A 20,280-nucleotide genomic window follows, 5' to 3' on the forward strand; every position below is an offset into this window, starting at 1 on the left:
CCAATTGATGAAGGAATGAGGAAACTAAGAAAAACCAAAAACATCCTTTTGTTCACATAAACTCAACTGATAATAGAAAATTTGCACTTAAATCTATCGGTATGTTTCTCACGATTTACACACTATGTATATGTTTTTACTTGAGAACAGAGGGAAACTTTTTTTGTTATACAAACACAGAAAATAACTAGAATTGAGGTAGAAGAGTTGTAACCTTGCTATAGAGTGATGAGGGAAAGGCGAATCAGAGAAGTTAGACCGAGTCTCATTTCTGTTTCTTACCACCGGCGAGAATACGTTGGATTTGGAGACCACGGCTAAAGGCTTGGTTGAAGAGAAGCCTGGTCTGGAACTCCGAGACGAAAGGGAACCACGCAAGTACGGTGACTGGCATGAAGATAACAACTCCCATGATGTACTCATACCCTCTAGCCAAGGCCTTGACGGATCCCCACATCCCTACTGCCTTCATCAGTTGCCTTCCAACTTGTGATATCTGTAGCAAAGCCCATCCCGTAGGTAAGAACGCCAAGAGAGACTGCATAATGTCTCCAACCGTCAGCTTCAAGAAGTGGAACAGCATCCCCACGATCACGACTGATCCGATGAACAAAAACAGCTTCAAAAGCCTGAACATTAGCTGGAAATCGGCGCTGAACTTCCTTCTCCCCATTGACACTATCTTTAGGACAATCATCACTGCCACGATCACCAGCCAAGACAGTCCATACACAATGATGCTCTGCTGTTTTCCCATTCGGCTCTCCTTGGTCAGGTTCAAATGGTAAACGATACCGTACTGATAGATGAAATACCGCAGCGAGAGGAATATCTCCCAGAACTTCCCAAAAAATCCAGAGTGAAGCAGATGCTCTTGTTCTTCTTCCCACCACGATTCCCAACTCTTGTTTGCTGGCACTCCGATGCCTCCTCTGCTGCTTATCCACTTGTTCCAATCATCCCAGTCATCAACTATCTTCTGCCACTCGAATCCCGAGGGGTTGAAAAAGAACGGGGCAAACAACCAGGAACCCACCAGGAACCATGTTGAGCCCATGACAAGCGCATATGCTACCGAGTCCTCTGCTGCTTTCCCGTAAATCCTGTAACATATCAGCAGCACCATAAGCTCCATTCCTTTCACAAAGTGGCTTCTCGAATACATTCTGTAGTTCTCTGCAAACTTCTCGTGCTTCACCACAAACCCACGCCCTGTTGCTCTGTACTTTGCTCCCCCGTGTAGGATGGTCCGACCATAGTAATGAACCTTTGTCCCAAGCGAGAAGGTGAAGAAGACAGGCGCTAACTGAAGCTGCATTACGATTATATCGGACAAAGCAGTTCTGAATCCTCTCTCTAGCCCAATCTCCATCACCATTGGTAGTGTCATCAGCAGACCCAGTTGTACTACAGACTGTGACGCCATGGCCGCCTTGAGGGAATTATCTCCTTTCGCTGCTGCAAACTTTACTATTGCCTCTTCCACTCCACTCAATGACAAATAAAGTCTTCCATACAAGAATGCATATACTGTGAGGACAACAATCTGCAGTACACATAATTACTCTGTTAAGTTTTTGTTTTAAGCAAATTTGAGTTAATGATAAATTTATTTTGACATTTGGAGATCATAAGTTACCACTGAGCTGATGTAGAAGCCCACTGTTGTGAAATAGCAAGACATCATACGAAAAAAATCAAAACGATGCCCAAGTCTATAGAGATCTCTACTCAATGTTTGCTCCCCGTTGCCACAAGCAACCTTGGCTTCAAAGAGGGAAATTTGGTTCAAACCAACATCCCTTCCTTTCCCTACTTGGATGTACTCATGATGAGTTACATTACCACGCCTCAGAGTTGAGTTGAAACCTACATACATGCATGAGTCAATCATAAGTAAATGATGAAGGAACCAACGCCAATACTTTACTCGAAGAAGTAAGGTTCATAATCTAACCAGCAAAGATATCCTCGCTAAGATTTATGCCCCGTGATGCTTTGCTGATGCCACCCCGAGTGATGTGGAAGATTCTATCAAAGACATCAGGGTGACCATAGTGAAACCTAACCCTGAAATCAGAAACATAAGGTGCCTGGGTGAGTTAAATGATCCTCTTCGTTCACATTTTTAACAGATACTAAATTTTAGTTAAAAATGAGCTTCATCATGTGTGTAGAATGAAAGAAAGAAGACCATGACATACTTGAGAGGACTTGCCAGGACCCGCTGACCAATGGTTACAAAGCTTGTTTCTTGGTTTGACATAAACCAGGCTAAAGAAGAAACACTGTCAACACCATGCCGAAGTGAAAAACATATAAATCAGCTAGCAAAAAGAAGGGATCGAGTTCTATACTTAACAAAGTAATGATAACCAAATTTCCCAAATACCTGCCAGTAAAAATATGTTCTCTGAAACCAAGAATAGTGGGTGCACGTACTCCATGGTCTTCATTGAACTCTTCCAGCAGATTCCTCATTTTAAGTGCTTCTTCCAAGTAATGGTCCTATTAATTATATACTATGGTAAGTAAAAGTCATCCAACAAAGATTATTTTATTGTGGAAACTGCCGGTTGGAGGATTCTAGTTTACCTGATTCATGTCAATAGCCTGGAGAGCTTCTCCTCTTGTAAAAATGAGGGCATGATTCTGATTTTCAGGTTTTCCTTCTCCAACTTTTGCTGGACCAGGTAATTTTATTCGATATATTTCCTTTGAAAAGTAAGAGACACAAAGTTGGAATTCTGGGGGTTCTCGTATAGGAAATAGTGTATAGCCAATCTGTTAAAATTTCAAATAATAAAAAACCTGATCAAGATTATCAACAGCCTTGATAAGCACTGAGTAGAACACTTTCTGCACTTTTCCGCCTTCTCGTTCCTCAACCTCATCAATGTATGCTACACGGAGAGCGGGATTGCTGCAGAATTGAATATGAAAATAAGACTCACCAAGGAACCAACCAATACTGGAATCTATTCAGCAACAAATGGAGGAGGGACTTACTTAACCATAAGGTTCAGGATGTCAGTAGCTCTCCGGTCTCCACTTCGCTTCTGATTTCCATAGTTCTGACAGGTAGCAACATAAGTGAATTTCATATCTGCAACTGCCTCTAACTGAGCGTACAAGGATCTCTGACTTTTCTTGTCCTCCTCAGTTGGCTCTGAAATAGCTTTGTATCCTGCTAATATTTCTGTAGACACAAGATATGTTATAAGTACTTATACCAGAATGTTGAACATTTGTTCGATATGGAACTATGAATACTTCACACAAATGATCAACATTGCGTCAGTATTTGGTTGTCGAATGTACGAATGACATAATACAGTGAGTTGAAAGCACTTTAACGTTTAACCTGTGCAGCTGATTTTAGTTCAACACAAGTCAAGTACGCTCACCTGTTTCAGTAGCCATGTCAAGAAAAGCCTGAAGTTTCAATGCTCGCCTGTAATACATCATTCCTCTAACTGCAGGACAAAAACAAAAGGTGTAAGCAAAAGAAACCATCTAACAATATATAAATAGACGTAGATGGTATAAGTTACCTGTTCTAAACAAAGTCTGCCCCCTCAAAGAAACCCAATGGCGAAGCTGCAATATATTTTCTTCACTCTCCAAAACAGAAGTTTCATCTTTACAACCAAGCCGCTCCAAGAAGTTAGTCCACTCATCTGAAAATGGGGAGGGAGGGGGAGATAAAATTACTGAACGCATTGACAAGTAACTAAACCCAGCAGCAGGAAGGGTCATCAATAAGACATACCTGGAAAGATCTTCTGCAAATAGTATATAACTGATACACCATCTTCATTCTCCATTTCCAGGTCGTTCTTAGAGTAGACGGTTTCCTCACTATAATACGGAGTCAGAACACTGTAAATGCAAAACAAAAACCTGTAAGGTAGTGATAAGAAAGAGCTCCTCTCTGCAGTAGGAAAATGGTGTATATAAATTGCACATGGTGTCATTCAAGAAGCGTAAGTTCTGTTAAAAATGGTGATAGCCGGAGCACGGACCTGAAAGAGAGCATATTTCTGACACGAGGAGCTCGCGGCATATCCATAAACAGTGAATTTGTGAAGAAGGCAATCCTTCTTTGTGCTTCAAGGTTTGTCGGAACATCCATTGCAGACTCTTTTACCGTCAATAGTAGATGAAGACGACTTATCTAGAACAAATAATTAAATCATAATGTTGTAAATGGTCTAAAGAATGAAGAGTTTTCCTAAGGACCAGACCAGTCTTATATTTTAGTTTTTGATCTTTTACCTGTTCATCCCATTGAGCTGTTGCCACTGGAGGAAAAAGTATCGCAGGTTTTGCGTCAGTACCAGCAAAGAGTTGCCTTCCGGATTCCTTGTTAGTATGCCCAAGTTCTACCAATTCACTGGCGAAAGGTGCCACCCGTGTTTATTTTTGTACGTGTGTACTATAGCATGCATATTCACATAGGCACTAAAAAGAACATTCTAGCTAGTTCTCTAACTCTAAAAAGATAGCCCACTAACCGGTTTTCATTTTGCATCATATCTCGAGTCACTACCTCCAACATATCTTGCAACAACAGCACCACTGTGTCTCTTTTGGATGGGTCCGCATTTTTCTGCAACATCATAAGTTATAAATAACTATATAGTTTCCCAGATATAACAATAACAGCTCGCAAGTATTATCACCTCCCTCAAAACATGAATTCATACTGAAAGGGGCAGCCCACTTGGCTTAGAATAGTATTAGACCTAAATTAGGGGATTGCACCGTCTCTGGCATAAAAAGTATCCACTGCCAGGAACAGTCTTAAATCAATACCAATGATTAAACAAGGATGTGGTTCACTTACTAAGATTCCGACAAGCTCGACAAATTTACTACAAAGAGTAGGTAAAGGCGCCATTCTGAAATTCGAAAGGAAGGAATTCTTTGATATGTTGCTCTCCACCTCTTTGATGATGATACCAATAATCCTGTGGTATTATATCTTTTCTTAGTATCATTTAAATGAAGTCTAGAACTCAATAGAGGGACTGAAATTGCAGGCTGAAGCACATATATTGTGAAAGGTGAAGAAACTATTGTATTATCAAACAGAGGAATGTTGACCCATTTACAAACCCATTTACAAATGCAGTAAATGCCAAAATTCGTAGGAGGAGAAATGTTTCTACTCTACATCAGCTTATAAATTGGATAATGGTAGAGAACATCTAAAATCAGAACTAATTAGACAACCAGTAGCTTGAATGGAAGAAACACGTAGGAGTACGGGTATCCTTTTAGATTCTAACAAATTTATGAACTGCTTCAAAAATATTTATCAAGAACTTTTTATGATGAATGAGGAAATACCTTTTCTCATTCTCCCCAATTACCAAGGTGTGCAAGACATGTTTGAATGATTCGTAGCATTCAATGACAGCACATTTCATGTATTCGTCTGCGCATATGCGCTTCCAGAGGTCAGAATCTTTTGTTCGAAATTGAGCTGCCATATCCAATGCTATCGGTATCTGTACAAGATGAGAATTTTAGAAATAAGTAGAAGTAGAAAAGGTATTTGTGATGGCAAAAAAAGAAGAAGATCACAAACCTTGCTTGCAAGCAAAAACGGTGGCCACTGAATTAGTTTCAAACTAGGGTCTGAAGTGTATGGAACAAGCAACAGATCCATCTCCCTGGACAAACAGTTGGTTTAAGACACGGAGAAATTGGGATTCATGAAGAAGGCAGTATAACTATAATACCTAAGTTGTTACCTGTCACTGATTAGATCTTCCTCACGGAAGCTGCAAATTATTTCATTCCAGAGTTGGGAAAATTTTGCCGCTTCAGTTCTTCTTGCAGCAGTGACCTGCACAAAAATATAATTTAGTAGGTGTTGACAACATTATTTCAACGATCACTTTGTAGATACAAAAGAGCATCAATCTTGTGTAACCTCTGCAAATCTTTTTGACAAGGAAAACCCTCTTCTCCTTGTTTTATCAGAAGGAACAAGATACGTATTAAATGCTCCAGGTAATGATTGAAACCTTGACCTTAGCATTCCAAGTGTTCGTATCTGGAAGACAAACAGAAATGAGCTTATGTGTTCAAATATTTTAATGCAGGACGATGCATCAATTTCCACAGTTGCGTCTGTGACATCTAATTAATTTTCACAAGGAGATATGCATTCGAATGAATGTCAAAAGCACTTCTTATAGAGGATCATCCATCATAGCTACCTTTGGAGAACTACATATCAACTATTTAGAAGAGATACTAGTTTATTGAACCATTTGGATTACACTAAAACAATAACATTAAGGAATTAGAAGATTGAATACTAACTAAATGTTATAAGAAGATATAATGCAAGAATGTTAATCGACTGAGTAGAAACACATATGAACAATGTAAAAGAAGCATCTCAAACGCTATTTGATATCATCAAACGCCATGTGGAAACCTTAATGTCGTTTTAGTAACACAACAAAGGTAAGAGAAGTGGAGTAGAATGAATCCAGAATATACTACCTCTCCCAAACGATCAAAGGCCCCAATGACACCACCACATATTGTGGAGAATATAGCATACCAAATTTGGGTGTCCATAAAATATACCTGAGCAAAATTAAGGAATATGAGACACCAATCTTTCTACTTATACCTGACCAAAATCTCGTTCATTTAGATGTGTGGTTAAGAAAAATATACCAGAATAACTGGTAACCAGAGCGACACCACTGCTCCATAGTTGTGCTCAGCTGCATGGCGAGTCGAAACATTTAGCTTACCCGAAGTACTAACAGAAAAGTCGAAAATTATAGTTCCAAACTAAGAGTATAAGTAGAAAAATTACCATTGGGGAAAAACTCATGCCATTTGTATTTTACATGGCGAATGCTCATAATTGCGTTAGTTGGCTTCACCAAAAGTTTCACCTGGGAGAAGACACAAAGAGCGGTATTAAAGTTGAGAACGATTATGATAGTTCGACATCAGGTCACATCACATAACTGTTATGCAGTTTCAAACCTGTAGAAAGTAACTGAATGCAAATTTGCAACAGAAAAGCAACAGCCAGAAAATCGTATACCTGGAAATTTCAAGAAACAGATTAGCAAAAACAATTGTATAAGCAGAGCATTGATATAAATTTCATTATATGCGATCAATTCTTCAGTAGAATATGTTTGACTCCATAAACTCACTTTATGAGTGCAATTTGACTTTCATGCATCCCTCTTCCAACATAAATTCTTGGCTGAAAAGGAAAACATAGGACATGCATCAGTAAATGGGTATATCCAAACAACATGTAAGATATCCCCCTGAGCATAAGCCATAATCAAAAACTTATTTAATCATTGATATAGCCAATAAACACGCAAACTTTCCTCTCGACTTGCATATACATATAACTAACAAGCAATACAAGAATATTGATCCTCAGTGGCAGATAATCTCAACTATCAGATTCAGAGGTCTGTTAACGTTCCTAAGGGTTTTGCTGACTGGATAGACTGGGAATGGAATTATCATGCAGGACTAGAAGACAGGGAAAGTATATCATCCAGCCTTCATACCTGTGACCACCACAAGAGCAATCTAAATATATGCCAGTCTGAATTCTCGATCCAGCGTCGAAGCATTGGAAAAATGAACATGATAGCTGCCAGTACATTTGGAAGTAAGTACAATGCTACAGCCATGATATAAAGCGGAGGAACGCCTTTAACTTGTGGAAGAAATGATAGCCATTGTTTCAGCTGGCCAGGAGCAAAAGAGACAGACTGGGCATAGCAAAGGGGTAACACAACACACCAAGCGAGACTGACAATGATCTTGAGAATATTTCTCAAAACATCAGTAAATTTCCACCTGTGGAAACCTGGAAAGTTTAAGATAACGTCCAGGACACCTAGCATGAAAGCAAAAAATCAAATTAACCTTTATTTTCAGGAAACATAACCAAATCATGAGCACAAAGAAACTCCATAGAAATTAGAAAATAATACAGCATTGACGTGACATACTTTGAAGGAAGCGTAGAAAGGCCGCGGTAATGAAGATACTCGAGAGAGAATATAAAACATCCTTCCGTAAGATTTCCCTCAGTTCTACTCGTTCAAATGCAAGAATGATCATTGCCTGTATTGAGAAGTAGAAATGTCATTTTTGACTAGTTCATGTTACGAGGAACCATACTATAGCTTGGCCAGATTGCTTACCTGGAGTGCTAATAGATAGAATGTCCACAGTCTGTCGAAACTATGATATATGTGCCAAAATGTTCGAGTTTCAGTGAAATTTGATTTGCCTGTCCTTCCCCCTTTTCTTATTGATCCCTTTTTTCCCTATCAATTAAGTTAAATTCGAAAAATGCTGATTAAATTCAATAGCGGGGGGGGGGGGGGGGGGGGGGGGGGGGGTGGGGAAGAGAAGCAGCGAAGGAAAACTACAAGAGGCTACCTGTGTCATATCACGGGTTGATTTGAAAAGATCTCCATCATCACGCATTGGCCAGCCCAGAGAGAAGCAATCAGGACTCCTATATAACAGTAATGCACAAATTATATATAAAAGGTGTCCTCACCAACCAAACGTTCAATTTTACAGACTTGCGGTCAAAAATACCAAAAATATTCGTTCAGATCATCATAGTTGGACCAATCAGAGTGAGCAGCCTTGCCGTTGGCATTCTTATTTGCTTCCTAGTTCATAAAAAGTTAGCTACCGTGTATACAGTGTCAGGATTCTTAAAATGACTTGTCATTCAAACATGTACCTTTTGAACTACACGGTAGATTGGTGTAATGACCTTCCGTAGAAATGCCTCATCATCTCCACCGTAAGAAGGCTTAATATTTTCTCCAGTAACGATGCTGACATTTCCAGCCAAGAGACCATGGAGTTCATAAGCCATCTGAGCATAACCAAGAGATATAGTTGTATTTTTACGCCAAAAACTAAAAGGAAAAAAATGGGGAAAAAGGTAAATGAAGAGAATCTGAATAAGTTACTGACATTGTGGAAAATATAGCACAAGCACTCTGGCATGAAGCGAATATTTGCAGCTTCACCCCAGATGAGAAGATACAAGCCCATATATAGTATCTTCCTCTGTTGTATATCTTGAGCAGCTTGAGGAAGCCTTTGCATAAAAAAACAGAGTGAATTTTGATTAGCGCATGAACATCAATCATTTGAAAACATTTCCCATCCAAGCCATTTAGAAAACAAAATTTTTCCAGTTACCTTAAACTGTGTTTACGTCCTAAAAATTTGCACCAGTTCTTATAGTTCTTAAAGAGCTTTGTCATTACGGCATCAACGGCTCTGTCATCGAGCTGAATATACAGATTAGTTAGTTGAAAGAAATGAAACGTGCTTAAACGATGAATAATATAGAGATATACTGAATTGATGAAATATTGAGATAATGCTTTGTTTTTCTATCTGCTTAGGATAATTCTGTTTAAGGGCCCTGGATAACAAACTTCTTGATAAATGAATAAACCTGGTCTATGTTGTTGTTCACAAGGTCGATGAACTTTTATCAGACTGTACCCAAAGCTCTTAATTACCCACTCTACTCACTCCTATAGTGTCGTTGGCTCTCAAAGAGTGGAACTATCAAGAGTACCTTGTTTAGAGGTTCTGGCTTAGGAGTCAACCTTATGTGATTATCAGCAAGTAAACAAACCAAATGTTCCCTCTGATTTCTGACATTGTCTCTCTGTGAAAATCAAAGAGATAAAGAAAGTAAGAAATATGTCTCAGTGTTTTATGCCTTTAACATCATATCTTCTTGTCACTCTTTTCAGATCACCGACTTGCCTGAAATCCGAACATAGCTCTTAACCAGTCAAGAAGATCCAGATTTCCGGTTTTCTTTCGGTGCTGCTCAAATCCAGATGGCCAGTTCAATCCGCGAGTGTTCCCCAAGGCAGCTACAGCGGCTTTGACCTAGTCATCAACCAGCGTTAGAGGTATAAGAAGGCAGATATAAAAATTTAGCGGCCATTAGATTTAAGAATGGGAAGAATAATTCAAATTGTATATACCTCCTCAAGCTGCATAACTGACTGTGAAGCCCCAGCAGAATCTAGTGGAAGAATGTTGTACGGTGCATAAATTTCATTTTTTTCTTGGACATCTCTAGCAGCTGCAATGATCTACTCAGAAACACATATGGAAACGTTTTAAACTCCCATCTTGGTTGGCTAATCATTAAGGAATCTTTTATAGCTGTCCTGATTGCTTTGAAGAAATTTAATTTGGACACAAACCTCAGGAGCTACTGCTTCAACTTTCTCGCTCTTGTTAACTGCCATGAGCACTTCAAAGAGCACTCCGGCTGTCTGGTATGCTTTACCAAGCTGAGCTCTGCAAGATGATGGTTCAGAAAATCCGTCAGCAAAAGAGCATTATATTATTTCTCTGCAAAGCCCCACACCTGACAAGTTTGGAAAACACAGGATTGTATCTTTACCTGTCTGCTTGATCTCCTTCATCAAGTGCCCTGACATAGTGCTCATAATATTGTTGATAGAAGCTCTCAACTTCCCGCCCATCAGTTTTCTTCACCCTAGAAGCAAGACTTGAAGCATTGTCCTGCGTCATAAAAAATTGTTACTATATCTACTCATGCTAGAAGAAAATGTCATTATCCGTATCATTTCAAATGGATATTCTCAAAATGTAAAACAAATGCTACTCTGGAGCCCCAGTTTAGGAGTAATTTGCAAAGTAAATCTTGTGAATAAAGAGACTTGTCTAGTAGCAGATTGTATCATAAGGTGAAGGTCTGAGATGATGACCTTTTAAACTGGAATTTGAAAACATCCTTTGTGAAAACTACTACACAGAACATCAAGAAAACTATAGATGGGATCATATTAACACTGGCTATCTATGTGTGAGGGTTTAGATTATTAAAAGCCTGATTTAAAGGCTCTTATGAATTGCTACTTACTGTGTGAGAAAAAAAAAAAAGGAATAGTAATAGATGATTACCCTTTCTAATCTTTGAAAGAGAAGTGTCTTGAACTGCCTCACACCTCTTCCACTAGAGCTTGCATCCAACCTATGAGCTTTCTCGAAAGCATAAAATCGACCTTCACACGAGCACATGGAAATTAAAGTGATCAGGGACATAAATTGAAGTAGTTCAGCTTTATCCTAGAAGCAAAACAAATAAGGAGACGCAAAAATCATACAGAGATAGGCAACACGGGGGCGCTCATGTTCAATCTCTGCAGCAACACGTAGAATAGGAGCAATGGTACCAAGGGAGGCCGGAACCACCTCATGATCAAAAACTTCAATCGAGACTGTTGTGGCAGCACTACGAGATGGCCGCCTCATAAGCCCCTGAGGGCCAGAGTCATGAGATGTACTACTCTGCGCCATCTCTCTCCCTGTTAAGAAACATTGAATCACAAATGAAACCGAGATTCTCAATAAACAACAAATAGATACGAAGGATTTAATTGAACCAAAAAAAAAAACAGCTAATTTTGTCAAGAGATTAAGATGCAGCGTCGGGATTTTAGGTCGCACACACGGCCACGAGCTGTTGAGATTACTCGTTCTCTCACTCAAACACACAGCTCCGGAAATACATGAACAATCGAAAACGGAGCTGGAGCGACGAAATTAAAATCCAGAAGAAGACGAACACGGGAAGCGAGATATCAATAAATTCCGATAAAACAATTTCACGGAAACTCAAATCGGAAATCGTACGGAACAAACAAAAGGACCTTAAAATGAGTAACAACGACGACGAACACACGCACACAAAAAAAAAAATCAAAATCAGGCGCTCATGCGAACATCGATTCAATGTTTCACATCTCATTTCCAAAAACAAAAATCTCACGGAAGCTGAATCGACTCAATGTTCATCATCGTGCGTCAAAAAAAAAAAAAACGAACGGAAGAACGAACTCACGTTTAGATGCGAAGAGCTTCTAGATCCCCTTCCCTGAAGATATAAATCGTGAGTGTAATCGAAGGATAAACATGGAGATTAACAAAAAAAAAACGGAGAAATAGCAACGACGATTTCACCTGAAACAGAGACGAGGTGGCTCAATTTCGCGTCGGGCATGAACACAACACAGAGAGAAATTATTAAAAAAAAAAAAAAAAGTGACGAGAGGAAGAAGATGAAGATGAAGAACAAGAGAGAGGGGGGGGGGGGGGAGAGAGAGATCAAAAATGAAAAAAAAAAAATGTTGTTTTACGGTTTAAGAGGGAAATGAGAGAATATTTTCAGTTAGGGAGAGATAACACGTGGCGTAATAAGATAGGCTAATAAAATAGCGATGGTGGAAGGGAAGGGAAGGTGTTCTTCTCATCTGTGTTGGTCTCTTCTTCTCTCTCACAATTGGACCTCCGCATCTTTCTCCAATTTTTTTCTGTTATTTCCAAGTTTTGAGGAGTATATACAAGTCATCATATATTTTTAATGTAACTATGGACAGATTAACGATTTCTTGGGTGTTTTTTTTTTATAGTAATCTAATAAATGTAGAAGACTATGTACTTTTTTTTTATAGTAATCTAAATAAATGTAGACTTTGTAGTTTATGATAAAAATTTTAATTTCTCAATGTGGTAAACCATACGAACGTAAATGAATTTGTGTGCTTTAATTAAGTGCTATCATCATGCATGCACGGTATAGAATATGTGAGTACTCGTCATTGCATGTCGTCGACTTAGATGATGTATGGACTAGCGTTACATATGGTATGTTGGGTTGGGTTGATTCGATATCGTCGTTGGCTCGTTGCACCATACCATACGAACTCGGTTCTAACTAAAATACGCGAAACCCAATTTAGAAGAATTATGTGATATCTAAAACTGATTCCTCGTTCATGTGTTTTTTTTTTCCTGTCAAAAACCTGTTTCCATATTCGAACATTATGTTTCTTTATTATTAAAAAAACAACATTATTTCTATATACATATATATTTTTCTTATGTTTCGTACTGGATATATTAGTAGATTCTACACTAAATGCATTTACATAAACAAACCATAATAACACTTTATGTTCGTACATGTGCATATATATATATATGTATATAGTGTTTAACAACGTGTTTGAAATTAAATGTGATTTCATACTTACTTTTTTCATATATATGAAAAAAACGTGAACTCTCCACCATTCCATCAAGTCACTAATTGAGGAGATGGCACGGTTTCTGAGTTTTTCTCCTTTTAAATTGTTTTTCTTTATCTAAAATTTTAAAACAAAATCATTAAGTTTCTACCGTTTCAATTTCATCGTCTATGTTAGGATTAATTAAGGATTTTATTGCACCAACGTAACTACTCGACTACTCCCACAAAGAACAAGTACGTAAAATAATGGTGTTAAGAGTTTCTTGGCTTACATTGGGACTGAGTAACCTATATTTCTCAACTCATATAAATTTTTTTCTGTGAACCACCATGCTTGGAGAACAATGTGTCTAAGTCTACCTAAGTGATTTGCACGGTGATTTTAGAGATGTGTGTACTATATCACAAATTCGTGTAAAATTTTGATCCCTACAAAACACTACTTAGTAAATCTATATTATGAAAGTTGGCCAACTCTCTCAATCTTTTTGCCACATCAGCAATGGAGAGAGTGCCACATATCCATCCTTCTTTATGTTGCTTGACTGATCTTCTTCTGTCTTTTTTTGCTTGATTTTCATAGTAACTCACACTTTGACCCTTTTCGTCTTTCCTTGCTTTAGTATCTGCTCTTTTATAATATCTCTCGCATCCTACTGTTTTTTTTGTAGTGAACGAAGATGTGGAAGATGAAGGTCAACTAGAGAGAAAGGAGAACTTGAAGATCAAGCGGACAAGCATATTCAGAGAGAACTCTTTTCAAGAAATCACCAACGAGACTTGGCTAACAAATTCTTATATGGCAGGAGTCGTGAATATATAGAGAAATATGTTTAATTAGTTCTTCTAATTATAGGTTGTAAGTGATTATATACATTCTCATTCGATAACAAACAAGAAAAATGAAAATTCTCTCTTAAGTTTACATTGTTGTGTTGTTCCTTCTCTGCAAACTTTTTTTCTATGACTATATCTGCTCAACTGTACTCAAGATTGCAAGTTCATTCTCACTACGGCGAACCTTAAGGATTTTGTCTTTGAGTGGCGTTGTTTCTAAATTTCTGTTTTATGTATCTAGGGCCGGTATGTATGTTGTTAAATGTAATCTTACTATAGAATAAGAAGAAACTGGTCATTTTGTGTTTGATTCTTAAGAGGTAGAATAAATTATGAGACTTGGAAATTTGCCAAATTTACTATAGTTTTTTTTTTACTGCTACCGTGCGAGAGAATAAGAAAATTCAATCATGTGTGATGCCTACTCCAAATTTTCAGTCATATGATATGATATTGATCACCATGGTTTGTGCTTTCATTTTTTACTACTCAATGCACGATATGATATTAACAGTGAAAATCTAACTGTTCTTATCGCCAAAAGATAACCCGCGCAGTGCGGGTACTCATCTAATATACATAATTTATGTCTAGTTCTCTCAAAACACATCTTACAAAATGTTTAATTAGTACTTTAAGAACACAAACATTATCGATTTTAGCTTTAAGAGACCTGAAAAAAAAAACATTGGAAAATATGAAAATCTTTAGATAGAAAAAATCATTAAAGTTTTTAATCCACTACTATGAACATGAATCATTCTAACTTTTTCGTATCATCTTTTGGATATGTCATACATTTTATCTCTTATTTTTTTAAAATATATATTTGGCACACTTCTAAGCACATTATTGTATTTGGAAGAGATAAGCCTGCTTAGACAGTTTTTATCATCCAATTTTTTTTTCAGTACGTATTATGGAAGTGAATTGGTAGGTGTCAATATCTATAAACTTCAGATAAAGAAGATCGATACACATGAAAACCAATATTGAAGCTTGGTATATATATGGTCGTACTCGTACATGTGTATAATGGACATTTGTTATGCCCGTAGAGTGAATAAAACTTGTCCGTCTACTTGGAGTATATGTGTTAGGTGGTTCAGTCCATATGCAGGTATACTACGTAGATATACTGTTTTTTCAATGAACCTCTTATCCCAAACTATACACGCCAGATTTTGTTATTATACAAAGATGATATTCAACCATTTTGTTCTCAAGATCAACATGAGTCATGTCGTTGGCTTTACAGTGTGAATATATCTTTGTTATAAAAATGGCCATGCGTTTGATTTTGTCTCTAATTTGCATAAAGTTTGTAAGAGTTCATTTGGGCCTAAAGATTTGATTTTTTTTTTTAAATCTTTAATATTCTTGTGCTCCTGTAAACTTGGGCAGATATGGCTAGTGGATATTTGAAGTGGACTGCGTCAAAGAGTCAAAATAGAGAGCCTACATTTTTGGGTGGATAGAATTAAGCCAAAAATGTCAACGGTATGGTACAAGGTGAAAGACCATTATTATTGCCAAAAAATTGTGTTCATTCAACTTTGTTTTAGTGTCAAATTGCCAAGTTAGAGAGAGAGAGAGACACACATACACGCGCAAAACAGTGAATCTCTCTTTTGCCATTTCGTCCACTAACAAAATAACAAGTGGTATGTATTCATTGTGGTCAAACCTTAGTACGAATCAAAATTCAGAACCCACTTATATCATTAATTTTTTTTTTGGTTGGTAAAATTTGCATACAGTATACATGGACACAGGTTTCTGATATGAACCATGTATAGTACCAAACTATAAGGTCTTTTTTTTTTTTTTCTTTTTCTTTTCTCAGCTTATTATTATGCTTCAACCATATGTTACCAAACTACAATATAAGAGTTTTTCTTTTGTTTTTAGTTTAATTAAATTAATATTATAAATTGTATCGATTATTCTCAAATTTATATGTTGACTGAGTCGAAAAAATAATTTTTGATATTGAATATATAACTAGTGATCACTTTTATTTCGTTTTTACAGAAAAAAGGTTTTTTTTTTTGTGGAAATAATTTTAAATAAAATAAACATGTTTAAAAGTAGTAATGTGAAAAAAAAAAAAAAAAATAGTTGTCGATTTTGAAATTCCCACTGAGAATACATATTTTTGTTTCAATAATGGAATTTCCTCTAACTTAAAAAACTTTCTAATTTAATATAAAAATAAATAAACGAAACTGGTCTGAATCCATAGTTTGGTCTCTGGGTCAATGCCCTTCTCTCTCCCTCGTTTTATTTCAGTTTCTTCAATTTCTTCCATATTGTTTTCATCAAACATCTTCACAGTCCCATTTTACTCTGACGTGATTCCCCCCGCCCTGAGCAAATTTCATCTTCTTCCTCTTCTAATTTGTGTTTTCTTATTACTGTGATTTGGGTTCAATCAGATCTCGTCCTTGGTTGCTTCTGATCCGACGCTGAACCTCTCTACTTCACGAGCTTCTGAGCAGCGTGGAGGTAAAATTTCGTTATTTTCTTCTACTGAATCTTTTGGGTATTTCCAAAGTTTTGATTTTTTTGTGCTTGTGTATAGCTTACTACTCTGAACTTGCTGGGTTTATTCGAAGTTTCTAAACTCTGACCTGCTCCAGATTCTATATGTCCGTGTGTGTATCTTTTGATTGTAGCGGCTTCTTCCATTTGCATCTTCCCTTCGTTTTACCTTTATATTTTCACAAAATTAGAAACTGGTTTAAATAGAGTAGTCTTTGTTGATTATTTGCCTTGGTTTGACCCTCTTTTGATCTGCAAGTTTGGAACTGACTGTCTTCTTCATTCTAGGGTTGTATTCGAATCTCTTTGTTTCCTTGGGACAGCCCGTTGATCTGGAGTTGTTATCTTACTTCTAGTTTCAACCCACTGGAGATTTAAGCAGTAAGTTTCATGAAAATGGCTTCTTCTTAATCAGTCATCCAAGTCCATTTAGAGTCCCAAGTCCCAACACTGCTTGGCTATCATTTGGTTACGTTTTCGAATATTTTAGATCAAGTTGCCACTTTCTAGCTGCTTGCCTTTGGAACTGGAACTGAATTGGTTTATGAGGCTAAAATAGGCATATGAGTTTCTTTCCCAGTAAAGTTGTGTAGAGGGTTTTGATATTGGTTAATGAAAAAATGTTACTCTTTGTATTGTTAAGAATGATAGATCTATCTTATTGTTGTTTGTTGAAGTAATATAACGACCAACATTTTTCGATTGATGTGATGATGACTATCACTGAAGTCCAACTGATTCTATATTTCCTATTTCTCGTCTTCTATTGCAAGCTTTCTAAGATGATATTTTCAGTTGGCTTTATTTCATATTAGTTCACATGGTCTTATGCTTGGTAGATATTATATTTTCTCTGGTAGGTCCTAGCTCGCAATGAAATCACACGATGCAGTTGATTTAGAAGATGGGAAGACGGGAAAATCCGGAGATAAGCCAATGCAAAGAAAGATACATAATCGGGCTTTGCTATCGGGTTTAGCTTATTGCATTTCATCATGCAGCATGATTCTTGTGAACAAGTTTGTACTTTCCAGCTACAACTTCAATGCTGGGATATTTTTAATGTTATACCAGGTAGGACGCGTTTGGTTTCCCCTCCGTAGTGATATTTCTTACGAAAATCTGTCAGCAATTTGTTTTTTGGTCTGATTTTTCATAAACTTTCCTCTTTGTGATGGTGCAGAACTTAGTCTCAGTGATCATTGTGGTGTTTTTGAGCTTAATGGGTCTAATAACAACAGAACCGCTGACCTTGAGATTAATGAAGGTCTGGTTCCCAGTGAATGTGATATTTGTTGGCATGCTTATCACAAGCATGTTTAGGTAAGAATATGTTCTACATCTTTATTTCTGTTGGTTTATAGATTTCATATTCATGTGTGAAATATGGGAAAGACTTCTAGATATATATTAACTGCCTACTATTTTTTTTGCGATAAAATATTGATGCTCTCTTTCTGGTTTCTTAATTCTCAAGCCCATTGAAAGATTACTAAATTAGTAAAGTTGGTTGGAGAGCCACAACTTTTTGGAGTACTAGAGGTAGTTATACAAATCTGTACCTCATTTTTTTGAGCTCTATAGTTAACCTTTACAGTAGATCGAGGATTGCATAACCTGTAGATTCTGAGCTGGAACAGATAGCTTTTCCATTCTAAACTGCGATATTCTGGGTTTACTCCACAGTAGGGATGAGATATATTAGTTTCTTATATGAGTATGCAGACGACGTTTGAAGCGCAGATTGAACTTGATTGTCAACTTCAGTTACATTTTTCTTTGACAGTTTGAAATACATCAATGTAGCAATGGTCACTGTCCTGAAGAATGTCACCAATGTGATAACTGCAGTTGGGGAGATGTATCTATTCAACAAGCAACATGACAACAGAGTGTGGGCTGCTCTCTTCTTAATGGTATGTTTGTCCAAAGCATTTCAAACTGATTTTGTATATTGACCTGAGAGAACTATTCCCAAGGACCCTATTTCAAGATGCATATAGAAACCATTTAAATTAGAGTTTTCTGAAAGATATACTTGTCAAACAACGATTGCTGATTTAGATTTGTTTTAAACAAAATATTCCTTTGCTCTTGTTTTCTCAAAGCACTTTCTGATCATCGACCTTAATCAAGAAAATCTTAAGCATATCTTCTTGTGGATAAGTGACCCACCCTATTTGTGTGCTTACACAGTTATACTGCTCCTAGAGGCCTTCAGTGATGTGGCATAGCCTAACCTTTCAAACTGTTGGAGATATATGTGTTTTTACTGCTTCCACAATTAGTCTGCCAGGGAAATGTAATCATGTTTTCTTTGTCATGGCAACTCATTGTTATGATGTATATTCTATTTCTTATAGAATAATTAGAAGCTAAAGTTTAATTAGCCTGCGCTTCTTTCGGCCCTCATTTGCAGATAATTTCCGCAGTTTCTGGAGGGATAACGGACCTATCATTCAATGCTGTTGGCTATGCTTGGCAGATTGCCAATTGCTTCTTAACTGCATCGTACTCTGTGAGTAAACATTTGATCATTTGTGCTTTCTTTTCTCAAAATGTTGGAGTCTTTTGAAACAATAGAAACAAATTTGAAAAGGAGCTCACTTAAAAACCATACTTTCATGTTAAGCATTACATGTTGTTTGTGTTAAGACTAAGCCAATCAACTAAATGGTTCTTCTTCACTATAACCATTACGTTGTTAGCTAGGCTACTACTCTTGAAAATTCTGCCACCACTTTTGACTTGCTTATATATTCTTGTTTTGCAGCTAACTTTGAGAAAGACCATGGATACGGCCAAGCAGGTTACTCAATCTGGAAACTTGAACGAGTTCTCCATGGTCTTGCTTAATAACACACTTTCATTACCACTTGGGCTTCTGCTTTCTTTTTCCTTCAACGAGATGGATTATCTGTATCAAACGTGAGTTCCTGTACTTTTTTGCTGTCCATGGAAAATGGTTTTTGTCATCTGAAAACAAAATGGTTGTTGTGTTATAATTGTGCAGGCCACTTCTGCGATTGCCAGGTTTCTGGATGGTCATGACACTTAGTGGACTTTTAGGGCTTGCCATTAGCTTCACTTCAATGTGGTTTCTTCATCAAACGGGAGCAACAACTTACAGGTACCAAATTAGAGAAACATGCAATTTCAAAACTATAGTTTGGAGAGTGTTGCTCTGCCCAGTCTTTTCCATATATCCCTTTTCTATACTTGCTTCTTTGGTGGTTTATTCCTTCTGAATATATACATCTTTCGTTTTATTCAAAATTCAGCCTGGTGGGATCGCTAAACAAGATACCTTTATCCATCGCGGGGATCGTTCTTTTCAATGTACCAACCAGTTTACAGAACTCAGCAAGCATACTCTTTGGTAAGCGATATCTTGATCAGTTCCGTTGTCCAACATTTTGGATTAACACATATCAGTTGTTTTGTGCATTAACCTGAGGCGCCTGAAATGCAGGTCTTGTGGCTGGGGTTGTATTTGCCAGAGCCAAAATGAGGGAGAAGTCCTAATACCCTTAACAGTTCCAACACATTTTCCTACATCAATCAGTATAGGACATGGCAAAAAAGATGACTAAAGCAGAGCAATGAGTTTACAACCTCAGAATTTCTATTCACATTATGTGTGTTTCTGTAACTACTAAACCATCCGCCACTCTGTTTGTAGAAGAAGACAGTAAAATATTAATGAATGTATCGATTCTTAGTGGTAAAATTAATATCGAGATACTCATGTCGAAACGAAA

General features: G+C 37.2%; 2 protein-coding genes across 4 annotated transcripts; one reads left to right on the forward strand and one right to left on the reverse strand.

The window, feature by feature from the left end:
• Positions 1-32: 32 nt before the first annotated feature.
• Positions 33-12,410, reverse strand: LOC104709364 (callose synthase 5). Its single transcript, XM_087460138.1, has 41 exons — positions 12,070-12,410; positions 11,951-11,983; positions 11,214-11,414; positions 11,011-11,111; positions 10,487-10,608; positions 10,284-10,380; positions 10,059-10,169; positions 9,832-9,960; positions 9,638-9,730; positions 9,250-9,341; positions 9,019-9,145; positions 8,780-8,917; positions 8,629-8,705; positions 8,464-8,542; positions 8,223-8,348; positions 8,028-8,142; positions 7,578-7,912; positions 7,203-7,255; positions 7,027-7,087; positions 6,851-6,932; positions 6,706-6,755; positions 6,526-6,612; positions 5,945-6,067; positions 5,763-5,857; positions 5,597-5,681; positions 5,356-5,516; positions 4,850-4,973; positions 4,518-4,612; positions 4,279-4,396; positions 4,026-4,177; positions 3,773-3,882; positions 3,555-3,680; positions 3,408-3,476; positions 3,010-3,199; positions 2,812-2,923; positions 2,596-2,715; positions 2,393-2,508; positions 2,205-2,288; positions 1,958-2,070; positions 1,640-1,869; positions 33-1,546 (listed from the first exon to the last, which is right to left on the reverse strand). The coding sequence occupies exons 3-41, from the start codon at positions 11,404-11,406 to the stop codon at positions 266-268; spliced, it is 5,772 nt and encodes a 1,923-aa protein (XP_087316264.1). The 5' UTR covers positions 11,407-11,414; positions 11,951-11,983; positions 12,070-12,410; the 3' UTR covers positions 33-265.
• A 3,781-nt stretch (positions 12,411-16,191) lies between these two features.
• Positions 16,192-20,280, forward strand: LOC104793674 (GDP-mannose transporter GONST1). 3 transcript variants are annotated; one of them, XM_087460180.1, is made up of 11 exons: positions 16,196-16,483; positions 16,808-16,900; positions 17,380-17,593; positions 17,703-17,842; positions 17,997-18,061; positions 18,306-18,435; positions 18,939-19,037; positions 19,293-19,447; positions 19,533-19,649; positions 19,801-19,898; positions 19,992-20,280. In XM_087460180.1, exons 6-11 carry the CDS (start codon positions 18,328-18,330, stop codon positions 20,042-20,044), a joined length of 630 nt encoding a protein of 209 aa, XP_087316306.1. In that variant the 5' UTR covers positions 16,196-16,483; positions 16,808-16,900; positions 17,380-17,593; positions 17,703-17,842; positions 17,997-18,061; positions 18,306-18,327; the 3' UTR covers positions 20,045-20,280. The 3 variants fall into 3 exon arrangements, with proteins under 3 accessions (XP_010518384.2, XP_087316306.1, XP_010518391.2); XM_010520082.3 differs by lacking the exon at positions 17,997-18,061 and having other exon boundaries at positions 16,192-16,483; XM_010520089.3 differs by lacking the exon at positions 17,997-18,061 and having other exon boundaries at positions 17,359-17,593.

The sequence above is a fragment of the Camelina sativa genome, chromosome 1 (assembly GCF_030686135.1).
Source record: "Camelina sativa cultivar CO46 ecotype springtype chromosome 1, ASM3068613v1".
Classification (NCBI taxonomy): domain Eukaryota; kingdom Viridiplantae; phylum Streptophyta; class Magnoliopsida; order Brassicales; family Brassicaceae; genus Camelina; species Camelina sativa.